The 24,933-nt window shown below is 47.5% G+C and overlaps 1 protein-coding gene across 3 annotated transcripts in view; it reads left to right on the forward strand.

The window, feature by feature from the left end:
• The window catches only part of crtc3 (CREB regulated transcription coactivator 3), a 45,214-nt gene extending 25,565 nt beyond the window's left edge, over positions 1-19,649 (forward strand). Inside the window, exons 5-15 of one of the 3 annotated variants that reach the window (XM_062548478.1) lie at positions 1,957-2,019; positions 3,015-3,118; positions 7,633-7,671; positions 9,532-9,617; positions 10,129-10,178; positions 10,958-11,178; positions 13,377-13,642; positions 14,042-14,263; positions 15,062-15,142; positions 15,644-15,848; positions 16,292-19,649. In XM_062548478.1, coding sequence (XP_062404462.1) covers positions 1,957-2,019; positions 3,015-3,118; positions 7,633-7,671; positions 9,532-9,617; positions 10,129-10,178; positions 10,958-11,178; positions 13,377-13,642; positions 14,042-14,263; positions 15,062-15,142; positions 15,644-15,848; positions 16,292-16,497 — 1,543 coding nt within the window. In that variant the 3' untranslated portion in view covers positions 16,498-19,649. The remainder of the gene's footprint in view (positions 1-1,956; positions 2,020-3,014; positions 3,119-7,632; positions 7,672-9,531; positions 9,618-10,128; positions 10,179-10,957; positions 11,179-13,376; positions 13,643-14,041; positions 14,264-15,061; positions 15,143-15,643; positions 15,849-16,291) is intronic. The other 2 variants (XM_062548480.1, XM_062548481.1) reach the window with 2 other exon arrangements.
• Positions 19,650-24,933: the final 5,284 nt, after the last annotated feature.

Here is a 24,933-nt window from a genome sequence, read left to right on the forward strand (position 1 = left end):
GTTATTCAATAATACATAATATGGGGTGTGTAGTGCAAGAATACACTGGAAGCCATTCAGTGTGTTCAGTTTTTATAAAGCAGTCTTGTTTTGCTCCACTACTAGACTATCCCTCCACACACCAACCTATGACTCCAGTGTGCCTCCAGATAGGTGGCCGGGGGTGGTGGTGGTGGTCAGTGGGGTTCCCCCTTCACTGGGAAGCGCTTTGGGTGCCTTGATAAAGCATGCAAGTCGTTGGTGGTGGTGTAATCAGGTCTGTTACATAGGGAGGGGAAAGTCTGCTGTTGTCTGATTGCTGTTGTCATTAAACTATCAATTAGATGTATATCTTGGTCTCGCTTGGCTCCCTTTCATAGTGCTGTAGTCTGAACGCCTGGAAGCTTCCGGAGTGAGCAGTGAGATCCTTTTAGGAATTCACAGCTGCAAAAGGCTTTCAGGGGGGAAAAAAAACCTCTTAAGTTCATTCATAAGTGCTGTAGCTCATTCCCAGAAGGAGATGAGCACTTCCGTGAGAATCCACTCCAGAACTCCCTCTGGCCACTCCACAGGGCTTTATCCAACGTTGGGAATGAGATATCACTGTGACATGAAGGGCTCGTCCATGCCAGAGATCCAGGACTACCGCGTCTGTCCTATGTTCTCCTCCTGTTCCCATGCACACAGGAGAGCTTGACCTGAGGTCTAGTCCTTAGAACAGAGTACATTGGGTTGGGTCAGTAGAGATGGTGTTGGCGCTCACCTTCTGTAGCACTATGGGTGCCTCTCATGTAAAGTTTACACGTCCTCCCTCGCTCGTCGGTCCTCGATCCTCACTGATCTACATAAAGAAAGATAGACGAAGGGATAGACTATCGTTGTTGCCGCCCCATCATTCTTTATGTAGATCAGTGAGGATCGAGGCCCGAGGAGCGAGGGAGGACGTATAAACTTTACATGAGAGGCACCTTATGAAGTTGAGGTTGTTGTGCAGCGGATGGAGAGAATGTGGCCGTCTTTATGGCTTTGAATAAGAGGGCTAATCCTCAAGAGATAAAACTGAGCTCCAGGCCACAAGGGGCTGGACTACGGCTGACCTCTGTTTGAGCTCATAACGGAAGAAACGTGTGAACATTTCGAGATTTTCTCCGGTGATAAGAGGGACGATTCGTTCGGCAGACTTCTGATGATGATTCGGGGCGATTGCCGTCCAGGCTGTAACGGACTGAGGTTTCAGTGTGCGGGAGGAAGCGCGATGACTCCTCAGCTCCAGCTCCGGTGACCAGAGCAGTTCAAGTCGAGGTTGAGGAGTTCTGCAGCCGCTGCTGGAAAAGGCAGACTAGCGTGATGGCTGCGGTGTTTGTGTTGGCTAGACCCAGTGAGTTTGTTTTGGTAGGTCCCAGTGCTTCTCTTGTGAAGGGGCCCGTAACTCTGTGGTGTGTGTGTGTGTGTGTGAGCAAGAGAGAGAAGCTCTGTAGTTTCCCTCTGTGTGTGTGTGTGTGTCTCTGCCTGTCTGACTGTGCCCGGGAGAACTCCTGTGCCCGGTGTGAGCGTGAACTGGAGTTTACACAAAGAAAACAGGATGAATCTGAAACACCTACACACACACTGTCCTTCAACTTATTAAGCCCATGCAAAGCTGCCTGTCTGCTGTCACCCATGGATGAGTTGCACAACAGAATTTTCTCTGTCTCTCTCTCTCTCTCTCTCTCTCTCTGCCTCTCTTACATACCCAATCACTGTGCCTGAGAAGCACTTACTCTTGCGTGTCCTTGTGGTGGTTTTGTGGCGAATTGGGTTCAGTTACACACACACCCAGCGCTTTTCATTTTCAGCCTCCTCCTCTCTCCCCTTGCCCACTTCACCCCATACTAACCCAGCCGGGGGTCTGACCAATGGCGAGTCTGGTGAGTCCGATGGTAAACTCTGATGTTTTCCCTCCTCTTCCTTATCTTCCTCCTCCTCTTCCTCCTGAAGGGAGCAGCAGCCGTGGACTGAAGACAAACGACCCGGATTTAGATTAATGTCCCAACTCAACAGGTGACCTTTGACATCTGACCTTCTCTTCCTCTTCGTTTCTATGCAGATCAACTCACCTTTTTTGTTTCTTTTTCTTAATCTACCCTCAATTTAACCTCCCACCGTTCCGTCTCGCTTCGTCAACATTCTCAAGCTCCTGTTTTTTCTCAAATCTAACAAGGAGCGAAAGTCAGGCAACTGTGCTAGTGACTTTGATTTCCCCTCTTGTTCTGCTCTGTTGCGTCTCGATAGCATTCCTCTGCTCTTCCCCTCTATAGGTATCTGGACTGCTGGGGTAAGGGTAGTCCACAATTAGCCCACTAATCAGAGAATTTTCTCTTTTGTTTCCACTAACCAGTGATCTTTCTTTTTTTTTTGCCATGCTGTTTATTGGTCTATCAATCAGGCTATGCTGATATGGCCATGTGAAATCGCCTAAAATGAATAAACTGCAGCAATCTCTCACAAACAGCATTTGTTATTGATCTGTCTTATCAAGTCGTCAAGATGTACTTCAATCGCATGTAAACTGTTCTCCCTACACTGCTGGCTAATCCTGGGGGGTGGGGGTGGGGGTGGGGGGGGTCATGTATAGTCAGTCATGACTCATGAAGCATGTTATGGAAAGAAGTGGGAGTTGTAGCAGTGGTGTAAAGCTGGGAGGACGCAAAAAGTAGAGGCTTGTTACGAAGGAAGGCCTCCGAGTAAAGGAACAGGGAGGAGAAGAGGGGAGAAGAAGAAGAGGTCTTCAGAGACTTGAGCCAGAGAGGAGGAAAGAAAGAGCTGATGAAGGACAGATAGAGGAGGGGAGTCATTTCAGGCAGCGAGAGGTTGGAGTTGTGAAAACAGACAGCTTTTAACATCATGATTCAGAGAACTCATGCCTTGTCTTTCGCTCCCACTCCTCCTCTCACCCCTTCTCTCACTCCTCCCCACCTCTCTCTCTCTCTCTCTCTCTCTCTCTCTCTCTCTCTCTCTCTCTCTCTCTCTCTTTATCTCCCTTTCTCTCCTCCCAGGACGAACTCCGACTCGGCCCTCCACACCAGTGCTATGAGTCCCAACCCACAGGACCCCTTTGGCATGAACCAGCAGATGGTCCGTGGGCCCCCGCAACGCAACGGTGAGACACACACACACACACACACACACACACACACACACAAACTGTCTGACTCAAACTGTCTCACCTACAGTAACCTGTGGCGCACACTCACACAAACTCATCTGTCTCTCATAATTTAACCATGCATCAGCCTCTGAGGCACACACACTCCTACACAGAAGCACCTACATTTACACCTACGCACCCACAATTGTATATCCATTTGTGTGCATAAACATTAATATTCCCTCGGAATATCAGAGAGGTGATTCGTTTGGCAGTGCTGATAGCCTGGGAAACCTAGATAATCTTCCAGCCAATTTGGGATTTGCTCTGCAGGTCCGTCTGGCCAAGAGCCCATTCAAGGCCATTTTCCAACGTGCCTAAATCCCGGCACCAATCACAGCCGTTGACACAGGCTTTAGACGATAACGACAGAGCACAGATGTTGAAACAGTTTTTTGTAAATATCAAAGATGGCTGCTGCCAAGGAACAGCACTCATTTGCAGCCTCTGTCACATCGGTTTTAGGCAGGGAGTTTGACAATAAGTTTCCCATACCGCTTCCTTATGTTGGAATGGGTGAGGGGGAAAAAAATGCTTTTTGATCAGATCCTTTTTTGAAATGGGAGGTGAATGAACCTTTGCTATACTCTTATCTCAAATACTGTTATATTGAGGTTGGTCTGCTGTCAGCCAGGCTACAGTGCTGATATATGCCCCCCTGAACTGAAATGGCAAGTCAATGTATATGATGGTTGTTACGCTTTATTTTGTCATTTTAGTCCTATTGATGGCTATTAGGTAACCTATAGATCACATAAATAAAACAGGACTTCCCTTTAATCTGACAGTTTTAAAGGGCATGTTTGCATTTAATCAATCAGTCCTTGTTTCCCATATAACCTTCGGTGTAAATTATTAGTCAGAAAATATGTTTACTTTGCTGCTGTTTGGAGGATTAAGAGATATGACAAAGTGAGGAGGATGTTGAATGAAGGCTTGAACCTGTATGAAGTGAAATAGAATGCTCTTCAGTTGAAGCCAAACAGGAAATTATTTATTGTATTGGAGGCATCTTTTTCTTGCTGTCATTTATTCAGTTCTTAGGTGTGTGTTTAAATTTGAGTTTTCTCATTATGTGACGTGTCAATGGCTCTTGAGGTGCCGCCTGTGTGTGTGTGTGTGTGTGTGTGTGTGTGTGTGTGTGTGTGTGTGTGTGTGTGTGTGTGTGTGTGTGTGTGTGTATTTGATGCGTCAGCCTTTGTTTTTCTGTTCTTTTCCTGTTTCCGTTGTATCCTGGAAGCTCTCAGCTTAGAGTGTGTGTGTGTGTCTGGTTTGTGTGATTGTTTAGGTTCAGTTCAGCTACTGGAGTGATATGTATTGTTGTGGTGCTATCCTCACGACCGAGTACGTCACAGCATTCTATTTTCATTGTGAGATACTGGTCCGAGTACATACTGGTTGGAGTAGAGCACAACACAGCACAGACACACTCGCACACCCACTTCAGTTCAGTGTGACTTGGCTCTGCTCGAATGGCGAAGGCGACGACGCTCTTCTGGGTGACATCATCGTGAGGTAGCTTCCTGTTTTTAGCAGCTTGAAAATGGATTGCCACATTCCTGGCGTGCCAGCAGTGGCACACCCCGTGGTAGGTGTGGCATTGTGGGGAGGATTTTAGCAGCGTGCCTCTGTTGTGTGGAGCCCAGGCTGAATGGCAGCGCTGCTGCTGCGGCTGCACAACTGGTAGAGCAGGGCACCGCCGCCGCCGAGAGGAAGGGCCGGATTCCTGGGCCCGCATACACTGTCATGCATATGTATGTATTTATATATACTGTACGGCATGCATTGTATTTGTGGGGTTAGAACACCTGTGGGTAAAAATGGCTGTGGACAACTGCGCAGAGGACACGCATGTCTCTCATCCCTTTGTACTCTCTGTATCTCTCCGTTCCTCTCTCCATCTCTGCTTGGTTCTGTCTGTGCTTCCCCTCTTTCCCACTCTTCGGATGTTTTGTCTACCACTTCCATTATCTTTTAAAAGACTGGCCAATCTCTCTCTTTCCCTCACTTTTGTGTGTGTGTCTGTGTGTCTGTGTCTGTGTCTGTGTCTGTGTATTGCTTGACCAGAGAGTGAGTGTTTATGTGTTGATGTAAAGCAGTGCTTGAGTAAATGAGCTCGTGGCATGAGCTGTGAGTGAGTGAGAAGGTGCGCTGAGAGAGAGAGAGAGAGAGAGAGAGCGAGCGCACGGCACACTGCAATGATGGATCGCTCCTCTCTTTGTTTAGCCAACAGGCTTAAACAGGATATTGGGTGAAGATCCGGGGCAAGTGAGAGTTTGGAGTACAAACACACACACACACACACACACACATATAGAGAGACACATACACACACATGCACAGAGAGAGAGAGAGAGAGCGAGAGAGAGAGAGAACGCATGCCATTAGAGCCACCTGGGACCCTAGTCCTCTCCCAGGTCCTCTGCGTCAGCCAGGGTTAATTGACAGGCCGAGACAGATCAGAGGAGGCGATGGGATGGCGCTTCCACACACTCTCCCTCACCGGGTGCGGAGACGCGGCGGAGAACTGTCAGGTGAGATGGAGTTAACGAGCCGCACAATTACAGAGCGAAATGAGCGGGCGAGAGACCCGAGAGTGGAGGGAGAGGAGACGCACGGTTGCTCGTTGCCCCTGTTGTCATAGCGACTCTGGTGATGGATTGGCTCCTGTTGTGGTTTAAATGAGGTTGCCGACTTCCTCCTCCCCAGTGCCTCTGGTGCAGTGATGTCATGGATCTCTCTCTCTCTCTCTCTCTCTCTCTCTCTCTCTCTCTTCTACCTATCTATCTATCTATCTATCTCTATCTCTATCTCACTCTCTCTCTCTCCCACATCTCTGTCATTGGTTGGCTGTGGGGTCTCAGTCTTAGCCCTGGTGTTGCTGGGGTTGAGATGATCTGTTCATGCTAGAGAACAGAGGGATCAGAGCTCTACCAGAGAAACAGAGCTTGAAAGAAAAGATATGGGAGAGCGGAAGTGGGCAGGGCAGGAAAGACTGAGGGAGGAAGAGAAGGATGGAGAGAAAGAGAGAGAGAGAGAGAGAATGTATAAGGGTCTGTTTCTTCCTTGCTTTCTGTGGTTGGGGTGAAACAATGGCTCTTTTTTCTCTCTCCCAGAGCTTGTGGTCACAGAGCTTATTTCTGCTCTCTCTCCAGCATCCTGCTAATGGCTCTCCTTAAAGAGACAGAGCACTCAAACACTCTCTCTCTCTCACACACACACACACACACACACACACACACACACACACACACACACTCCTACTTTAAAGTCTGTTGTGCTCTCTCTTATAGACACACACACACTCATTCATACACTTTTGTTCACTCACACATTCCCATACGCATGCAGCCTTGCCCCCCTTTCAAACACACTCTCTCTAACACACACACACACACACACATACACACACACACACAAATCCACATGCTCTAGCGCTCTCTCTCTTCCTCTCTCTTTCACAAATTCAAATTAAATTGAGCATTACAGAAAACCCCTCTTCATTGTCAAAGCATTTCTAATTGCACACTGTAGTTTGCAGGTATAGAACAAGAAAAATTAACAGAACGTCATACAGTATGTACTGCGGTGGCAGTAAGCAGCCCCCCCCCCCCCCCTCTCTCTCTCTCTCTCTCACACACGCACACACACACTCTCACTCACTCTCAACTGGACCCTCTCTCACCCACACAGGACAAGAACAGGCACAGGAAATGAAGGCTGTCTAGAGTGCTTGTGTGATGTATGAACGGCTGATGTGAGCTTTGCCACTGCGTGTGCTGTGTGGTGCAAAGAGGAAAGCACACCTCCTGTCTAACTAGTGAAAGAGAGAGAGTGTGTGTGTGTGTGTGTGTGTGTGTGTGTGTGTGTGTGTGTGTGTGTGTGTGTGTGTGTGTGTGTGTGTGTGTGTGTGTGTGTGTGTGTGTGTGTGTGTGTGTGTGTGTGTGTGTGTGTGTGTGTGTGTGTGTGTGTGTGTGTGTGTGTGTGTGTGTGTGTGTGTGTGTGTGTGTGTTGGAGCATGCCGGGAGAGTTAGTGAGACGCCAGCAAACTCCCAGGCCGATGGACTGTTTTCTTTTTTTGCATATTTCTCATGTTGTACAAGAGCAGGAAATCAGACATCTAGCCGGGCTTATTTCCCCATTTACCTCACCAGCATAAAGAATCTGCTGTGAACCAACATGCTGACCGAAAACAACTCTAACGTGTGTGTGTGTGTGTGTGTGTGTGTTTGTGGGGAGAGAGGGAGAATCTGCATGATCATTCTGTGTGGGGGTGTGAAGTATTGTGTCCCTGTGCAATTCAGCCGAGTTTTATTGAACTACTATTCACTGGAGTTGTACACCTACATGGAAGTGTTGTCACAACACTGGGGGGGATCAGTGAACCAATTAAAAGATGAAAGGGGGATGACTAACCTTTCTCTCTCTTTTTTCTTCCTTTCTTTTTTTTCTCTCTGTCTGTGCAGCCAGCGTAAATGAGGCAGAGATAGACGGATCAGGAGATGGTGAGTGTTTCCATTCAAAAGACACTTAACCATTCATTTAACACACACACACACACACACGCACACACACACACACACACACACAACACCACAACACACACACACACACGCAACAAACACACACACAGTGGATCATACATAAACATGCAAGAATGCACAGTAAATACACACAGTATAGGGCGCTATATTAATGCAAGTTGTTGTTGGTACACACGTTGATGAACTGACTAACACGGCGCATTGCTGACACACAGTAACACACTGCAGAGTAAAATGCTGTAACAGCGACAGCTCCGTAACACACGCTGAAAACGCCCACCCAGCGCTGGTGTGTGGGAGTCTTTCCTGCTGACTGCGAACCAACACACACCACACACATGGCTCGCATATGTGTGTGTTCCCACTACACACTCAGCCCACACCTCACATGGTGCACGCCAGCATATCCCACCACTGATTTTCCCCTACACACACACACACACACACACACACACACACACACACACACACAGACTGCTCCAGTGCTGGAAAACATGCGTTTTCCAAGCCCCCTATTTTTCCCCAAGCCTTGGTGTTCCAGCCCTTTTAAGCTAAAGCTCTATAGGATGGCCTGGGGTAGAGCAGGTGAAGTGTGGTTAGCGATCGCCCTCCGTCCGCCATCTCGGCCCGCGAGCGCAGGTCTCGGTAAGAGACGTCTCTACGGGGGCAGGTGGGACTGGCAGCCGTACGCTCTACCACCTGGCTGCAGGGCCGTGCCAGGTTTAGATCACGTTGGTGCCGCGCTGCCAGGATGCCAACCTCACACGCAGGTGTCTGTGCCGAGGTGGCCATGCCCACTGCTGTGGGCACAACTGCCATGCATGGCACACACACACATGCACACACACACTAACACTAACACTCACACACACACACACACGCACGCACTCCATCTGAGGCAATCCGAGTGAGTGTCATTGCTGGATAAGTGCTGTTTGTGTTGGGAGCCAGCTGTAGTCTCACCCTGGACCCTGCGCGCCTGTGTGTGTGTGTGTGTGCGCGCGTGTATATTTTCCATTCACACACGTGTTTTCTTGGACGAACGCTTCACTACATGTTCAAGATGTCTTCGACTGTCCATAGGCTTGAGTGTGAGTCCTGGGATTGCTGTGACTAACTGGTAGTGATTAGCGCCCCCTGCTGGTGAAAGAGTAGGATGCCCGCTGACTGACTGACTAACTGACTGAGACTGACAGTGACACTGGTGCAACCACAGAGTTAATGAATGCCAGAAGCACACACACAGATGTCTGTGCCGAAGGACCGACTGCCAGGAAGGTCCAGGGGGGGGGGGGGGCGGAGAGATCAGAGGGGGAGCGCCGTGAGGCTCGCTCCGCAATGACCATTAGAGAGCACAGCGGGCAGGAAGAGTCAGAATCAACACCTTTTTCTTTCTTTCTTTCTTTCTTTCCTGCCGTTCACGCTCCTACACGTGTTCTCGCTCGCTCCCTCACACCCTTTATTTCCCTCCATCTCTCTCTCTCTCTCTCCCTCTCTCTCTCTCTCTCTCTCTCTCTCTCTCTCTCTCTCTCTCTCTCTCCGTGTCTGTCCGTCTCACTCACATACATTCAACGCACACACGGACATACTCACACTGACACTCACACTCAGTTGCTCTCTCTCTCTCTCTCTCTCACACACACACACACACACTTACACTCATTATCTTAATCCAGGCCTCTGTCTCTCAGTGTCTCTATCAGCTGCTCATGTTAACCAGCCATGTTCCTCTCCTCTGCTCTCCTCTGCTCTCCTCTGCTCTCCTCTGCTCTCCTCTCCTCTCCTCTCCTCTGCTCTGCTCTCCTCTGCTCTCCTCTGCAGTGTTCTCCTTCCCCGCGATGGCCAAGGACGACGGCCTGATGGGTGTGAACAAGCCCATGCCCAAGCAGCTGTGGGAGGCCAAGAAGGTGAGGAGCGCACAGGGCCCGGGACACGCCAGAGACTCTGGACCAGTAGGCTCATTAGCAGAGGACCACTGGGGGGCGGGGGATAGAGAGGAGGGGGGGGGGGGGGGGTTGGACCAGCTCCTCATCACACAGGGGTATGGAGAGAAGACAGTAGTGCTTCTGTAGCAGAGCGTAGGACATGGATTAAAATCCTAGACAAAGTCTAGGTCTAAGTCTAAGTGCGTAAAGTATTATAGAATAGTTTAGTATAGTATGGTATACATGATTGATATGCTATAAGCTTTGATTGTCTTAAATTATGTTAAACTCTAGAAGATATGCAAGTTCGTACACAGAATACCATTACCATTGTATGTAATTTTGAATCATGTGGAGACTCATTTTCTTGTGATAATGACAATAAGACAAAATGTCAAATGTTAATCTGAAATGTCTCAGATGGCTTTTATGGATATCAAACATTCCTGATGATGTCCAGTGGTTCATGGCTGTCCTCTGATCCTAATTGCAGGTCCAGTCCTTGTCCTCGCGCCCCAAGTCATGTGAAGTGCCTGGAATCAAGTGAGTGGGGCACTCTGCCCTCTAGTCTCTCTGCTGCCCGTCCTCTCTCGGTCACACTGACCCTCACTGGCCCTCACTCTGTTCCATGTCTCCTGCTTCCAGCAGTTTTCAGGCTCAACCGTTCACTATTATTCCCAGAACTCCATAGAACTCCATACATTATTATTCCCAGAACTCCCAGAACTGAAATACAGGATTATTTGCATGGGGCCTGGGGGTCGTCAATTACATTTTTTAGTTACCTGAGCAGAGGGCCGTGGGGCTTTTTAAAAGACCTTCCGTTTTCTTTGCTGTAGCTGTTTCGCTCTTCACAGAGTGTGTGCAGCAGGAGGTCGTCTAGAATCTTCTGCACCTACACATTTACTGTGCTGGTGGTCTTTTCACCACAAATAGTTTATCGGTAGCTTTGACCAAATACACACAGGCTTTGTGGATAATCTCAGTTAAAGCCAGGTTTTGCAAAACTTCCAGCCAAGCGTTTTCTGTTTTGTTTTGTGCACTACCTTGATTCCGCCACATATTTTGGTGCAGTGAAGCAGTATAAAGGGCTTTTTAGATTTCTTGTGACTTAACACTGTTGTAACAGAACACATCTGTGTTATTGTGTGGGTGTTTGGCTCTGTGTGTGTGTGTGTTTGACTCTTTGTGTGTGTGTGTGTGTGTGTGTGTGTGTTTGTGTGTGTGTGTGTGTGCGTGTGCGTGTTTGACTCTTTGTGTGCGTGTGTGTGTTTGACTCTTTGTGTGTGTGTGTGTGTGTGTGTGTGTGTGTGTGTTTGCAGCATATTCCCCTCCCCGGAGCCCAGCATGGGCCTGTCGCACTACCAGGGCTCCCTGAACACGGGCGGCTCTCTGCCCGACCTGAGCAACCTGCACTTCCCCTCGCCGCTGCCCACGCCGCTGGACCCAGACGACGGCAGCTGCTACCCCAACCTGAGCGGAGGCAGCAGCACGGGCAACCTGCCCGCCGCCATGATGCACCTGGGCATCGGCAACTCCCAGGGTGAGTGCTCACGCTAATAGGACAGGACACACACAGCACGTCAAATGTTGAAAAGGACTAATTTGTGTAGAAAAGGAGAATTTCTCCACAACCAAGGCACTCCAAATGGTTTAGAATGTCTTTATTAAACTGACATGTCCTAACATGGACCTAAAAATGCCCACGCGTAGCGGCTGGGGCCTTCATCAGGGCATCAGGACTAATTTGTAGATTATTTCGTCGAAATTGTTTTAATTTTGAATCTGATACCAGCAATACTGCTTGGGGCGAGGGTAACAGAATGCTAGAGAACCCCTGTGAAACTGTAATGATGAAGAAAACAAAGGGAGGAATGTTTCACAAGGGTAACTGGCAACATGATTGCCTATGAAAAAGGGCATCCTGTTTTGTAGTTTAAAAATGCTGCCAGTGCTGCCTTTTTGTAAAACCAATAGCCGACAGTATATTTGGTGATGCGGCGATGACCTCATTAAAGTGAAAAACAATGAACGTGGCCTCTGACGCTGATGCTGATTTAGCCATTTGCCCAGACTTGTTGTGATTGTAATATTGAAATACTGGAAGGTGATCCAGTGCAAGATGAATGACTTGTAGGTTGCTCACACACACACGACACACAACACCCTCAAGTTTCTTGGGAACATCAGTGATCAGTTTTTGAGAACTTCAGTCATTCAATCGGAAAGCATATGGAACCGGTTATGTGGTTGCCCTGCAACATTGCTCAATCTGGAATCTACTGTAAATGTCAGACATTTGTCGTCTCTTTGTATCGCTTGACAAGTTCAGTTGTGGCTTTTTGAGTGCATCTCTGAAGCAGTATTTAGGCTCTGAGATAACAGGCATGTCAGCATAGTTGATCTATTGACTGTTTTTAGTTTTATGGCTTGTCTCCTAGGCAGAGAAAAAGCTGTTGCTCTGGATCGAGCTGAAAAACAATATTGAATGGCCATGGTCTTTTGGGCCTCCGATGGCACTGCATTAAAACCAGACCTGTATCTGTAAAGAAACTGATTGTATGCGCTCAGGAAAGCATCTGGTAACCATTGTCTATGAGCACAGTTTGATACTCAATTCAGAAATGCTAGTCGAAACATTAACATGCAACTGCCAAAATTGTATTTTTGAGATCGATTGCAAAAGTGGCTCTCGAATGCTCTCTCAGTTAGCCTTTTAAAATGAAAACAACAATGCAACATTTCTAAGTGACCCCAAACTTTTGACCGGTAGTGTATACATACAGACACACACACACACAGTGAATACACACACACAACAGTGAATGTGTGGGAATGAGAGCAGCTGCTTGTCTTGGCTGGATGCTCCATAGAAGACATATTTCCCTTTCACTTCCCGCTCCTCTCTGCATTTCGTCTTTTTTTCCCGTCCAATCTCAAACTGTATCCCTTTCACCATTTCTCTCATTAATCTCACTCTCTTTAAGTGCATCATGTTTCTTACTTACTGCTGTGATCTTCAATTGTGTGTGTGTGTGTGTGTGTGTGTGTGTGTGTGTGTGTGTGTGTGTGTGTGTGTGTGTCCGTGTGTTCGTGTGTTCGTCCAGTATTTGTGTGTGCACTCTTACTCTGGCAGCACACCAGTATCCAAGGCCAGATCTGACCCCAGTGTCGCCTCTATGCAAGCTGCTGCTCTGTTCTCTCAGCTCTCCAACAAGGACCCGTGTGTGTGTGTGTGTGTGTGTGTAGGAGAGAACGAGAGGAGGAGGGTGGACAGTGAAAAAAACAAAGTAGAGAATGCAAGCCATCATAATTTCCACCCAACGTCATGCTTCCCAGGAGCAGTATCAGTCAGATTATGTTTTATAGTTTTCAGTTGGGTGGCCAACAGCACTGTTTGTGTCTCCAGCCCTTCGCGCTCTCTTCCCCCTGTTCTTTCTCTCCCTCTCGGTCTCTCTTCCCCCTGTTCTTTCTCTCCCTCTCTGTCTCTCTTGCTCCCTCTCTCTTCACCTCAGTTCAAGCGAGCTTCATTGGCGCAACCATTTCTTTTCTCATTGCCAAAACACAATGATTACATAGAGGTATCAAAGATACAGAACAAAGTGTGTGTGTGTGTGTGTGTGTGTGTGTGTGTGTGTGTGTGTGTGTGTGTGTGTGGTGCAGCTGTGATATCTAAGCACTGTCCCCTACATTTCTGATATCTCTCTCTCTCTCTCTCTCTCTCTCTCTCTCTCTCTCTAGGTCTCTCGTCCTCCCTCAGCAACCCCTCCATCCAGGCGTCGCTGGCCAACTCCCAGCTGCACTCGTCCCTCAGTAACCCCTCCATCCACTCGTCCCTGCGCCTCTCCTCGCTCAACAGTCCTCCGGCGGCCGGCATGAGCAGTTCGCCGCGGCGACGCCCCGCCCCCATCAGCCCCCTGACGCTGTCGCCGGGCGCCGAGCAGAGGCGGAGTCTGGGCAAGCAGATGTCGCCGACCATGTCGCCATCGCTGTCCCCGATCACACAGGTAACACACACACACACACACACACACACTCAATGCACACACCTATACACAAGCAGACAAAAGCCTTTGCACCACTCACGAACATGGATAGAAGATTGTATAGTGATTCCCATAACCAGTGATTTGAGAATGTACCCACACACACCTACACACAGCCCTCACCCTTAGCCACACTCACATTGTTTTTTGTTAGCATGAGCAGCTGACAAACACACTGAAAGAAAGATACAGACCAGGGCCAGGTTTCCCAGATTCATTAAGAAGTGCTAGGAACCTCTTAGGAGCGTTCTTAGAACGTTCTTAGAGCTTCTTAACGAATCTGGGAAACCCGGCCCAGAACAATGACCATAAAAATTCATCGTCTTTCCCCAATCCGTCGTCCTCCTTGTTTACCTGCAGGGCGTCCCGTTAGACACCAGTCTCCCCATGGAGCCGCCCCCGCCGTACCCCCTCTACAAGCAGCCCCAGCAGTCCATGCAGCAGCAGCAGCAGCAGCAGAACCAGCACCAGTCCATGCAGCAAGGCCGGTGTCAGGGCCAGCAGCAACAGCAGCACCACCAGCAGCAGCAGCCAGTGTCGCCGCTGCAGAACCTGGCCAACCTGGACTTCAGCTCAGCCCTGGTGAGTGCCCACGCGGCCGCAGTCTCAGGCCACACTCACACGCCACACATTTTACAAGGACGCATTTATACATGTGAGTGTTTGATCTCCAAATTAAGGATCTGGTGAACTCTCATTGTTCAGGCAGAAATGCAACTTCATGACATGCCTTGGTCTCCATTTGTGGGGTTAATTCTCGGAAATGCATTTTCCACTTCTTTGAGGAAAAAAAAAAAAAAAAGATTGATCTGGAAAATCCTTATTTGGTCTAGGACAACATGCGCAACTTCAACGCAAAAAAAAAAAAAAGACAAAAGATAATAAAAAGCAAAAACTTCAAAGGCCTGTGTGTCTGTGTCAAGCCCAGGGAATTTCGCCTCCACCCCCACCGCTCCTGACCACAGGGCCGAGTAGCGCTGCTTAGCGCTGGGTGGGCGGTCAGCGGCAACCGTAGCGTGCCCACAGGTAGTGACTCAAGCGCCAGGAACGCTGCAGCAGGCGCAATGCATCAACGCCGCTCTCTTTTGAAAGAGCATCATGGGATGGAGAGGGGAAGCGGTTGCCGTGATGCGTTGCCGTGATGCGTTGCCGTTAGCTACAGCTCATTGCCCGTGCTGATCATTGCGAGAGGTTGCTGGGAAAAAGCACTATTTTCCACAGGCCTCGAGCCAGGGTCTTAAACTAATACCATGGTCATAAAAGTGATTGGATACCGTCTGTTTTTTCTCGATCTCGCTCACTCTTTCTCTCTCCTTCTCCCCCTCTCTGCTATTTCTCTCTCTCTGTCTCTGCCTTTCTCTCTCTCTTTCTTGTTAACAGCATAATAACATGGGAACGTTCTTCAACGATCCCTTCATGGATCCTCAGTTTTGCGGCCGCCAAAAGGGTCTCAATTACCAGGTATGTTTTATTTGGTGTGTGTGTACAGTATATGTGTGTGTGCATGATGGTAAAACGATTGTGCAGTTGAGTAAACGATAAGGGTAATAAAAATAGCTGGCCATAGAAAGTTCCCACAATTTGCTTTGCCTCACCAGGCCAGCGTCCCTCTATGCCCTTGTTCTGTGTAATTCTGTCGAAATTCACATGCCACTTTTACACACCGCTTCCAGCCAATGTGCCCTGTCCCAAGGCCCCTCTCTGAAACACAAACCACATGCAGGACCGCGCACAATGATGGGAAAACCACTCCATTGTGGTGATTTGTGATATTCACTCATTCGGATTGCATTCTCTATTTCTCTCTCTCTCTCTCTCTCTCTCTCTCTCTCTCTCTCTCTCTCTCTCTCTCTTTCTTTCTCTCTCTCTCTCTCTCTCTCTCTCTCTCTCTCTCTCTCTCTCTCTCTCTCTCTCTCTCTCTCTCTCTCTCTTATCTCTCTCTCCCCCACCCCCCTCCCGTAGCAGGATCAGTTCAGTCTGCTGGAGAATGCCATGAGTGCGATGGGCGGGGGCTCGTGCTTCGACAACGCCTCCAACCTCTACTACAACCAGGCCTCGCTGATGGGTCTGAGCGGTAGCCACGGCAACCTGCAGGACCCCCTGCAGATGCGCTCCAACATGCTCTACAATAACTGCGGGGGAGGAGTCCCCAACATCATCCTCACAGGTAGCGCCGCGCGCCCGCAGCAGCTAAAGCTCTGCCATCGCTAGTCAGTCCTCCTGCCCGCTCCTGCCCCCTCTCTCTCTCTCCCTCTCTTTCTCTCTCTCCCTCTCTTTCTCCAATTCTATCTTTGTTTACTTCTTTTTCACTTTCACTTGTTCTTTCATATGTTAGATGGGTTGATTGATTGATTGATTGATTGATTGATTGATTAATTGATTGATTTTGTTTATTTAAATGTCAAACTCCATGGTGCCCAGCCCTTATTAGACACTGCAGTAATAATAGCACAAAGGCTTCATCAGATGTATGAATTCTCCTCTTTGTACTTTCATCTGTGCTTATTAAAGCATGACATGCCATACAACCTGCAGTCCACTGGACACCGTTCTGACGTGTGTGTGTGTGTGTGTTTCTCTTCCTCTCTCCACCCCCGTGGCCTCCCTCAGACGACTCCAACCCCAACCTGTCGAAGGACATCAGCAATGCTCTGTCGGCGGTGCCCGAGTGCTTCGACTCGGAGGGCTGCTTCCCCCTGGAGGACGAGCTGCGCATCGAGCCCCTCAGCCTGGACGGTCTGAGCATGCTCAGCGACCCCGACATGGTCCTGCCCGACCCCTCCGTGGAGGACAGTTTCCGTAGCGACAGACTCTGAAGAGCGCGCTCGCTCTCTCTCTCTCTCTCTCTCTCTCTCCCCGGGGCGGAGGTGGACAGGGCAGGGCAGGGCAGGGCAGGTCACTCCCCGTTACACGTGTCCTTCACTCGCACGCGAGCCGCTCACACGTCGCTCAACGGAACACTTTGTGGGGGAAAAACCACGTGCATGTGAGGATGCATCCTTGCATGTATTTACATGTAAAGAGTCGAAAAATGTTACACGCTCTCACACACTACTTGTGGACTCGTCGGCATCACAGTTCAGACACACACACACACTTTTTTTTGGTTGTTGTTGGTTTTTTTACATGCAAATGGAGTGGAAAGTGGCACGGACTGTCTGCTCAGTCCCAGGAGGAGCAGAAGAGTGTCAGTGGGAACTCATCTTAGCGTTCTTATTTTTTTTTACCCTGTTGTTTGTGTTTTTGTTTGATGTATATCTGAATGTACACCATACAGTCAGATAAGAATGAAAGACTGAAACATTCAGGTTTTTCACTTAAACACACACACACACACACACAAACACACACACACGCACACACGCTCACACACTCACAGCACTGGCAGTAACATGCATACACACTCTAAGAGGTGTAATAAGGGACTTCTTTTTTGTATGTGTGTGTTTGCTATTGTTTTTTGGTTTTATAACGGTCTGCTATTGTCCTTCATGTGGCTAAGGTCTTTTGTTTTTTCCCGATTTCACCAAAAAGAGGAATGTCGTTTCTGTGACACTGTCCTTGTCCAGCGTCCATGGACCCGGGACTGTTTTGCTCTCTGCTTATGGGTCCACCCGGGGTCACTTACTCTCTCTGGCCCCTCACTCTTCTTTGGAGATTCTGGATGACGTCTGAGGACATCGTCCCTCTCCCTCGCTCGTGTCCTCTTGCTCTGCGCACAAACAGGACGGCGAGCCGAGCCGAGCGCCGAGATGAGATGAGATGCCCAGACCAGGCTTGGCACCAAGCAAACAGATGGGCGCGCCCTTCAGGGGACTTCAGTCCCTGACTTGCCCACCAGCAAACCCACGCCAGCACCCCGCAACTACCCCCCCCCTCCCCAGTGCCCACTCTGAAGCCTGGCAGTGTGGCACTGGCACCAGCTTTGCCATTGCTTTGTTCCAGTCCGTCAGCTCGGACCCGCGGCATATGCGCCCACAGCCCCCCTGTGCCCAGTGTGTGAACCCCTCGTTCTGGCTGCAGTGCCCGCGCCCAATGCAGTTCAGCTGTAGTGTAACGGTGACCAGCGACAAACACTCAAAAGAGAGAAGCTTACTCCTTCTCCCCGAATACTTTATTGAGGCACAATCATCCGCTCTTCTTTATGCACGGAGCATTATTTTTCAATGTCTTTGCATAATATATATATTTTTTTGTAAAATATGAAAATTAATGAGATTTATAAACAACAATAAGAGAAAAAAAAAGTTTGCCACTTAACATATGCCTCACGATCACCGTCGGACAAGAATGTATTTTCTAAGAAATAAAGAAAAAAGCATGTACACTTCATAAAAAGGGCAAACTGTTTACAGTGCAAACTAAAAAGATTTTAAAGATGAAAAAAGATATTTCAAAGCAAATCTTAAGATTCTTATATGAGATGGAAACACTTCTATAATGTTTTGGTATAAAGTCTATGGCAAAGAGAGAAAAAAAGGAATTATTTGTATTCACTTCTATTGTATATTTTTGACTTTTCCATTGAGATTATGGAAGCTCGGTGCTGAGTTGAGCAGCCTGTTAAAAGGCTGTGGCGTTGTCTCGTCTCGTCAGTGATAACTATGCAGAGCACTGCAGCAAAACCAGCCCCCAACACAGAGAAAAAGAAACTATTTTACCTTTCATTAACTATGATGTATCTCTCTGTCTCATTGTTATGTAAGTATATATAGATATATATATATATATAAAGTATAATCACTTATTTCACTTTGTATACTGAATTGTGATGCAGCTCGTTCCATGTCAATGTTTTATCCTTCCTTTTTTTCTGACTTTTAACATTGTATTTGTTTTCTATTTCTGGTGGCATCAGCAGTTGTGATGCAGGCAGTGTCTTGTGTGTTTAGTTATTCTTTCCATTTTCTGTGCAGTATGTTTGAGAGAGAGATGGAGCGTGTGTGTGTGTGTGTGTGTGTAATAATCCAGTTGGGTCATTACCTTCTTGCTCCTTGTGTAGTTTGGTGTGACGTACACTCTCCTGCAGAGACATGCAACCTTTTATGCACCTACAGATGAACAAATCCAAGCCAAATACAAAAAGACAGAGACATTTTATTTCTTGTACAAAGACAATCACAGGGTTGGACCCATGTCTAACAGAACAGTGACCAGGACAGTCTCACATATACTAATGCTTAAACCTTCACCAGCAGTTTATTACAAATGTCACTGTCGCTTGATTAACATTAAAATATAATATAATATCATATAATATGATGTAATATAATATAAAATATAATATAATATAGTATCATATTATGTGATGTAAATTCCCCACAAAGTAAAAGAGATTAATTGTGTAGAGTCCTTCAGTGGTTTATCTTTGGGAAAGAGTGGAAACAAAGCCACTGCTCTTGTGTCCTCCTGGACATCTTTACTGCCAGCACAGGCTATGTGTGTGTGTGTGTGTGTGTGTGTGTGTTTGTGTGTGTGCGCGCCCACTAGCTTTAGTCTATCCATCCGACATGTCTCTCCTCTCTTGGTCATGCCTCTCTCCCTCTAATGCCTTATGTCTCTCGTCCCTCTTTTTTCCCTCTCGCGCTGCAATCTCGGCTTTTTCCCTCGCAGGCAATTTTGTTTTGTGTGTTTGTTTGTTTTGTTATGTTGGTCTTCTTTACATAGTTCTTATCAGAGATGTTAGTAACAAATAATGTCGTTTTTCGTAGAAGGAATTTGTGTTTCATTTTGTTCATTTTTTTTTCTTGTTTGGTGTCTTACTTTTTTTAGTTACCTTTTAAAAATGTACAGTTCTGTTATTTAAAAAGGTTTCTTGTCCACTAGTGTAACTACTGTTTTGTTTTGTTTGTTTTTTTAATATGCCATTTTAAATCATTGTCTTTTTTCAGTAACAGCTTTTTTGGTTTGTGATGTATGTTATAGTGCTTATGTTTTTTGATTTAATATAAACAATAAAACTCGATACCATGTATAAACTGTGTGTTGACGTGTGTAAGTTAACATGGAGTCTTTTATCAGGACATGAGGACTTGATGCAACTCAACCCACCCATCCAGTCCCAAAGTTGCTCAATATTTCTCTGCAAAATGTCCTGTGTTGTCATTAAGGCTTGGCCACTAGGTGGCAGTATTGGAGCACAACACTCATCAACACTACGAGGACGTTGTTAAAAGGTTTGTGTTTACTCAAGATATGATGCATCTAAATGTAGCAGCCAACAGCAAATGAAATATTGATAAATGTCTTAAATGGATTTCTCGTGAGCCATTTGGATGTTCTCGAGACTGGATCGTCAGGTAATAGCCTACTTCTCCTTTCTCTCACGGGGAATAAACAATGTGTGTGTGAAAGTATGTGTGCCTGTACTTATGATGGGATGTTCCTTTGTACTTAACCCAGTGGTGTGCACGCCTGGCATTAGCTGGCATTAGATGGAGAACGCCCCGTCACGCCAGCGCAGCTCTGATGCCATGATGGCCATGCCAGGCCTGCGTGAGGCCGCGGGGAACCCTGTAATTACGTGTAGAATGGCACCATGGCAACATGATAAAAGCACATGGGCTCCACTCACCAGCCCTGTGGAATGCATTTAAAAGCATTATCATCAGAGCAGACAATCACCGCACACACCCTGTTCTCTCCGATTCTCGGCGTTCTACTACTGTTCTTATTCTGTTGTTTTCAGGGTGTTTCTGTCTTTTGCCCTCAATAGTTTTAATCATTTGGTGATGCTTGTTTTTTTACTGCGTGTTTAACTTTAACTAAGTTTAAGTTTAACTTTGTGTAATTTTGGTGTGAATGATTATCAATGATACCGTATGTGGGAACAGGAGAAAAAAATTGTACAATCTGTGTACACATGAGTGAGATATGTATGTGTGTGTGGGGGGGGGGGGGGGGTGCAGGATAGAGAGTGAGGTTGTCTGAATCTCTCTCTGTCCCTCTCTCTCTCATGCCCTCAGCCCTGATATTAGGTGTCCTGCCCACTCCTCTGGAGAGGGATGAAGGAGGCCTGGCGTCTGGACCCAAAACAAAGCCCTTGTTTGGGAATGTCCTCCTCCCCGCCTCCGCCGGCCCATGCCAACCAAGTGGGAGAAGTGGGCCGCTGGCCTGATGCTGGGCTCAGAGAGGGCTATATCTGGGGCTGTTGCGGTCGGCAGGCTGTCCGGCCGTCTGTCCGCGTGGCATTTTTACGATGTGCTGTTTCATGTGATAGCAGCAGCTTGGCAGTGCTGAATGAGAGGAGGGTATATATTGCATCCTAAAACATCCTGGCAGAGATGGACGAGTGCACTTTAGATCTAAAGTATCTTTCTCTCTTTCACTTAACCCTCACTCTCTCTTTATCTCTTTCTGCATCATACCATCTTGTCTTTCCCCCCTTGTTCCACACTCTGAGAGAAGAGTGTTTTGAGGGTTCCTACCCTAGAAAGAACCCTTAAAAGTGCCATGACCTGGTTCCACATGAAATCTTTTTGAAATTGTTGCATTAACATGTGACGATGACAAGCTGTTAAAAAGGTCTCCTTGACAGGTTATGAGGGAAACCACAGTCTTGTTTTGTGCTCACAATGATGCTAAAAGGCTTTGAGGCAGAGCCATCAAAGATTCTTGTATGAGAACAAGCAAATAACTTTTTTACTTATTTTTCTCCATCTCTCTTTTTCTCCATCTCTCTCTCTCTCTCTCTCTCTCTCTCTCTCTCTCTCTCTCTCTCTCTCTCTCTCTCTCAGGGAGGCCATTTGAGTAGTTATCATAGGGCTACAGGACAGCTTGCTCCTTGTGTGAACCTCAGATTAGCACATGCAGTCAAGCCGCTCCAGTAATCCTGCTTTTAGCGCTGCAATCTGTAATGGCTGTTATTACCAGCTGACTATCACACACACACATCCACACACACACACACACACACACACACACACTGACCCTACACTACCGCTGTCCTTTCTCACACAGTCTTGGATACCTGAACATGAAAGAGAGCCAAAGGTACTTAAAGGTTTATGGTGTGAATTAAATCATTCATTATGGATGAGAGAAAGCCTGTGAGTGTGTGTGTGTGTGAGAGAAACAAATGTTAAAGGGGAGCATACTTTTGTGCCATTTGGAGACAGCCACAGTACTATGACAATGACGTTTTATTTTTTTAAGACGGTGCGGCAAAAGTGCAGGGCCCTGGGAGTGAGCAGTACAACGGGAGAGCTCTGCTAGCCCACTCCTAGTGCTCCTAGTGATGGCAGGCATGGTAGAATAGAATAGAATAGAATATATACTTTTTTGATCTTTTTGATCCCGTGAGGGAAATTCAATTCTCTGCATTTAACTGAATTAGTGAACACACAGCACACAGTGAACACACAGTGAGGTGAATTACACAACCCAGAGCAGTGAGCTGCCTGACCAACCAGCGGCGCTCGGGGAGCAGTGAGGGGTTAGGTGCCTTGCTCAAGGGCACTTCAGCCGTGGACTGGTCGGGGATCAAACCGGCAACCCTCAGGTTACAAGCCCGAAGCCCTAACCAGTAGGCCACGGCTGCTGCAATGATAAGAATTACAGTAATTTCCCACATATAAGCTACATTGTGTATAAGCTGCAGGACAGTGTTTTATGCCAGTTAAAAGAAACAAAACCATATTGATACCATATTAACTGTCCCCGTGTATTAACCTCATAGCTGAAGAAATTATGCAAAATCAATGTATATAAGCCGCGGCTAATAGTCAGGAAATTACGGTAGAGATGCTAAGATATGCTTGCCACGGAAACCACTGGGAGGGCCAGATTACGTCCAGGCCGGCGTGAGTGCCCGCAGCCCCTAATTGTCTTGTTGAGGTAATTAATGAGCTCAATTATGTTGTTTGGAGATGCTGAGCCGCCGCCAAACTCCTGCCCTGCGGCACACACAACCTTGGACCTGGACGCGTTTGTTTACACCATTTCTCACCGTGGTGACAGTACCCTCTCCTGCATGTGGAGGGGAACTTTACTGACCTCTATATTTTCTCACCTACAGATTTTCTCAACTGTTGCCCTATATGAGCCATGAAAACTCCACCGCCAGACCAGAGGACATCCAATGACCTAAGTACTCAAAGCTTAAAAACTTTTCACTTAAAAACTTTAAAGTTCAACAGGATCCAAATTAGATACAGTAAATGGACACTTATGTTTACCAAATGCTGCCTCCTGCAGCCTCTGTCACTGATTAGTTGTAAGTTTCTGGATCATTCTCCAGGATCTCCCACTAATAAGGTACATGATATCAATAATGCCCTGGTGCTGTGACTCCTGCCTGAACACACTGTGTTTCCAGTGCTCTGTTGTGAGGGCTTTGAAGTCACCCATCATTAGTGAATAATGCTGCTGGCCTGATGTCTTCAGATGCCCTCTCACTCTGCATCTATCTCTGCAGCCCTCAGTGAACTCTCCCAGCCGATCATGGTGTACAGAATCCCTGTGGTCTTCCATCAGCCAATCACAGGCTCTGGAACCCTGTGTGCTCGTTAACTCACTTCAACCCCCTTAGCTCAAGGGCAGCATAGAGCTAATGCAGTTATGGCGGCTAATGTAGTTATTGTCCAAGAAAGGGTTCCTGGTGAGTGTGTGTAAGAGAGAGAGGGGGTAGGGTAGGGGTAGGAGAGTGTGTGTGTGTGTGTGTGTGTGTGTGTGTGTGTGTGTGTGTGTGTGTGTGTGCACTGTGCTGCGCTGTTCCGACGTTTGAGTCTCCCCCATTCTGACACCCTTCATGGATTACTAAGATTATTGCCCACTGATGTTTCCAGCTGCACTAACTGGACAGGCTGGCCCTTGCCCTGCGGCTCAGAGCCCTTACTTCCCATTCGGATTCGGACAGATGACCTCCTGTAACCCATGTGCCTTCTCGTCTGTCCTTGTAGTTTTGTCATTTTTGTTATTTTGTTTTTCTGTTTCCCTTTTTTTCCCTTTTTGCAGTAATGTTGTTCCTGTTTCCTCATCCTCCTCAGATAAGCCTGAAAGTTTCACTGGGAAAGTTGAGCATATTCGGCGTGTTAGTCCAATGATGTGTCTTTGTGTGTGTTACAGTACATGTGTACAAGGCCTACACACACACACACACACACACACACACACACACACACCACACAGGGAGGTGAGATAAAACTTATTTTGCTACAGCCATGTAATACAATTTTCCACATTGACAGATTCTCGTCTATTGAGTAAGCACCACACACACACACACACACACACGTACATACACCCTTCCCTGTGTGTGTGTGTGTGTGTGTGAGAGAGAGGAGTAATTAGGCGCTCTGTAATTAGACCTGCTCTGACTGCAGTGCGGTGCAGTGTGGGGCAGCTCTGATGCAGCAATCAGCCATGATGGATGGAGCTGTGCTGACCTCTGTCTGTCTGCTCCTCTCTCCCGCCTAATCTCATCTCTAACATGCAGGTAGCATGAAGGGTCTGAGCGGGGGGGGGGGGTGGACCGACAGGGGTGGGAAGATGGGGGGGGGGCACATTGCCCCCTTGGCCCCTTCCTCTGGGAGGTCACTGTGCATTTGACCTAGGGAGTGTGTGGGTGTGTGTGTCTTTGACAGGGCTGATTGGGAGATTGTGGGGTAATTATTCAGTGTAGGGGCATTTTAACAGGCATAAACACAGGAAGTAGCCCCAAATGCGCCGTCATTACCATGATTCATGTGTAAGGCCTTTCACCCCCCCCCCCCCCCTCCCCTCCCCTCCGTCCCCTCTCCGTCCCCCCTGTTAAAGCACTCAGATCTGCGTTGTGATTTACATTCAGCGTGAGCTGTGGTTTATGTTACACGTGCTACAACCCACTGGTCTGTGTAACAGTTTCGTTTACACATCTGTCGGCTCAGGTCTTTGGCTGTGGTTTATTTAACTTTGTTAGAAGTCACAGCTCTGGTGTGTGTGTGGTTTGTACTTAAGCGAGAGGTGTTTCCACTCACGTGTGTAACCACACACTCTACTTGTACGGTAAAGTAGCTGAAAGAAAGAGATGACACGAGGACTACATATACAGCACAACTTGCATAGGAATCTTCTATCTCTGCATCTTGCTTTATTTATAAAAAAGGCCACTTTTGGTGCAACATTAGAAATCAATCAGCAATTCCCACCGGTCTCTTGGTCTTGGCTCAACCTGATATGGTTCTAAACAAATCTGTTCTGCATTTTCCATCTGTGAGGAAAATTGCTGGCTAATAGAGAAATGACAGCAGCAGCCGCAGCTGCATATGAGTAAG

This window comes from Sardina pilchardus, chromosome 11 (genome assembly GCF_963854185.1).
Source record: "Sardina pilchardus chromosome 11, fSarPil1.1, whole genome shotgun sequence".
NCBI lineage: Eukaryota > Metazoa > Chordata > Actinopteri > Clupeiformes > Clupeidae > Sardina > Sardina pilchardus.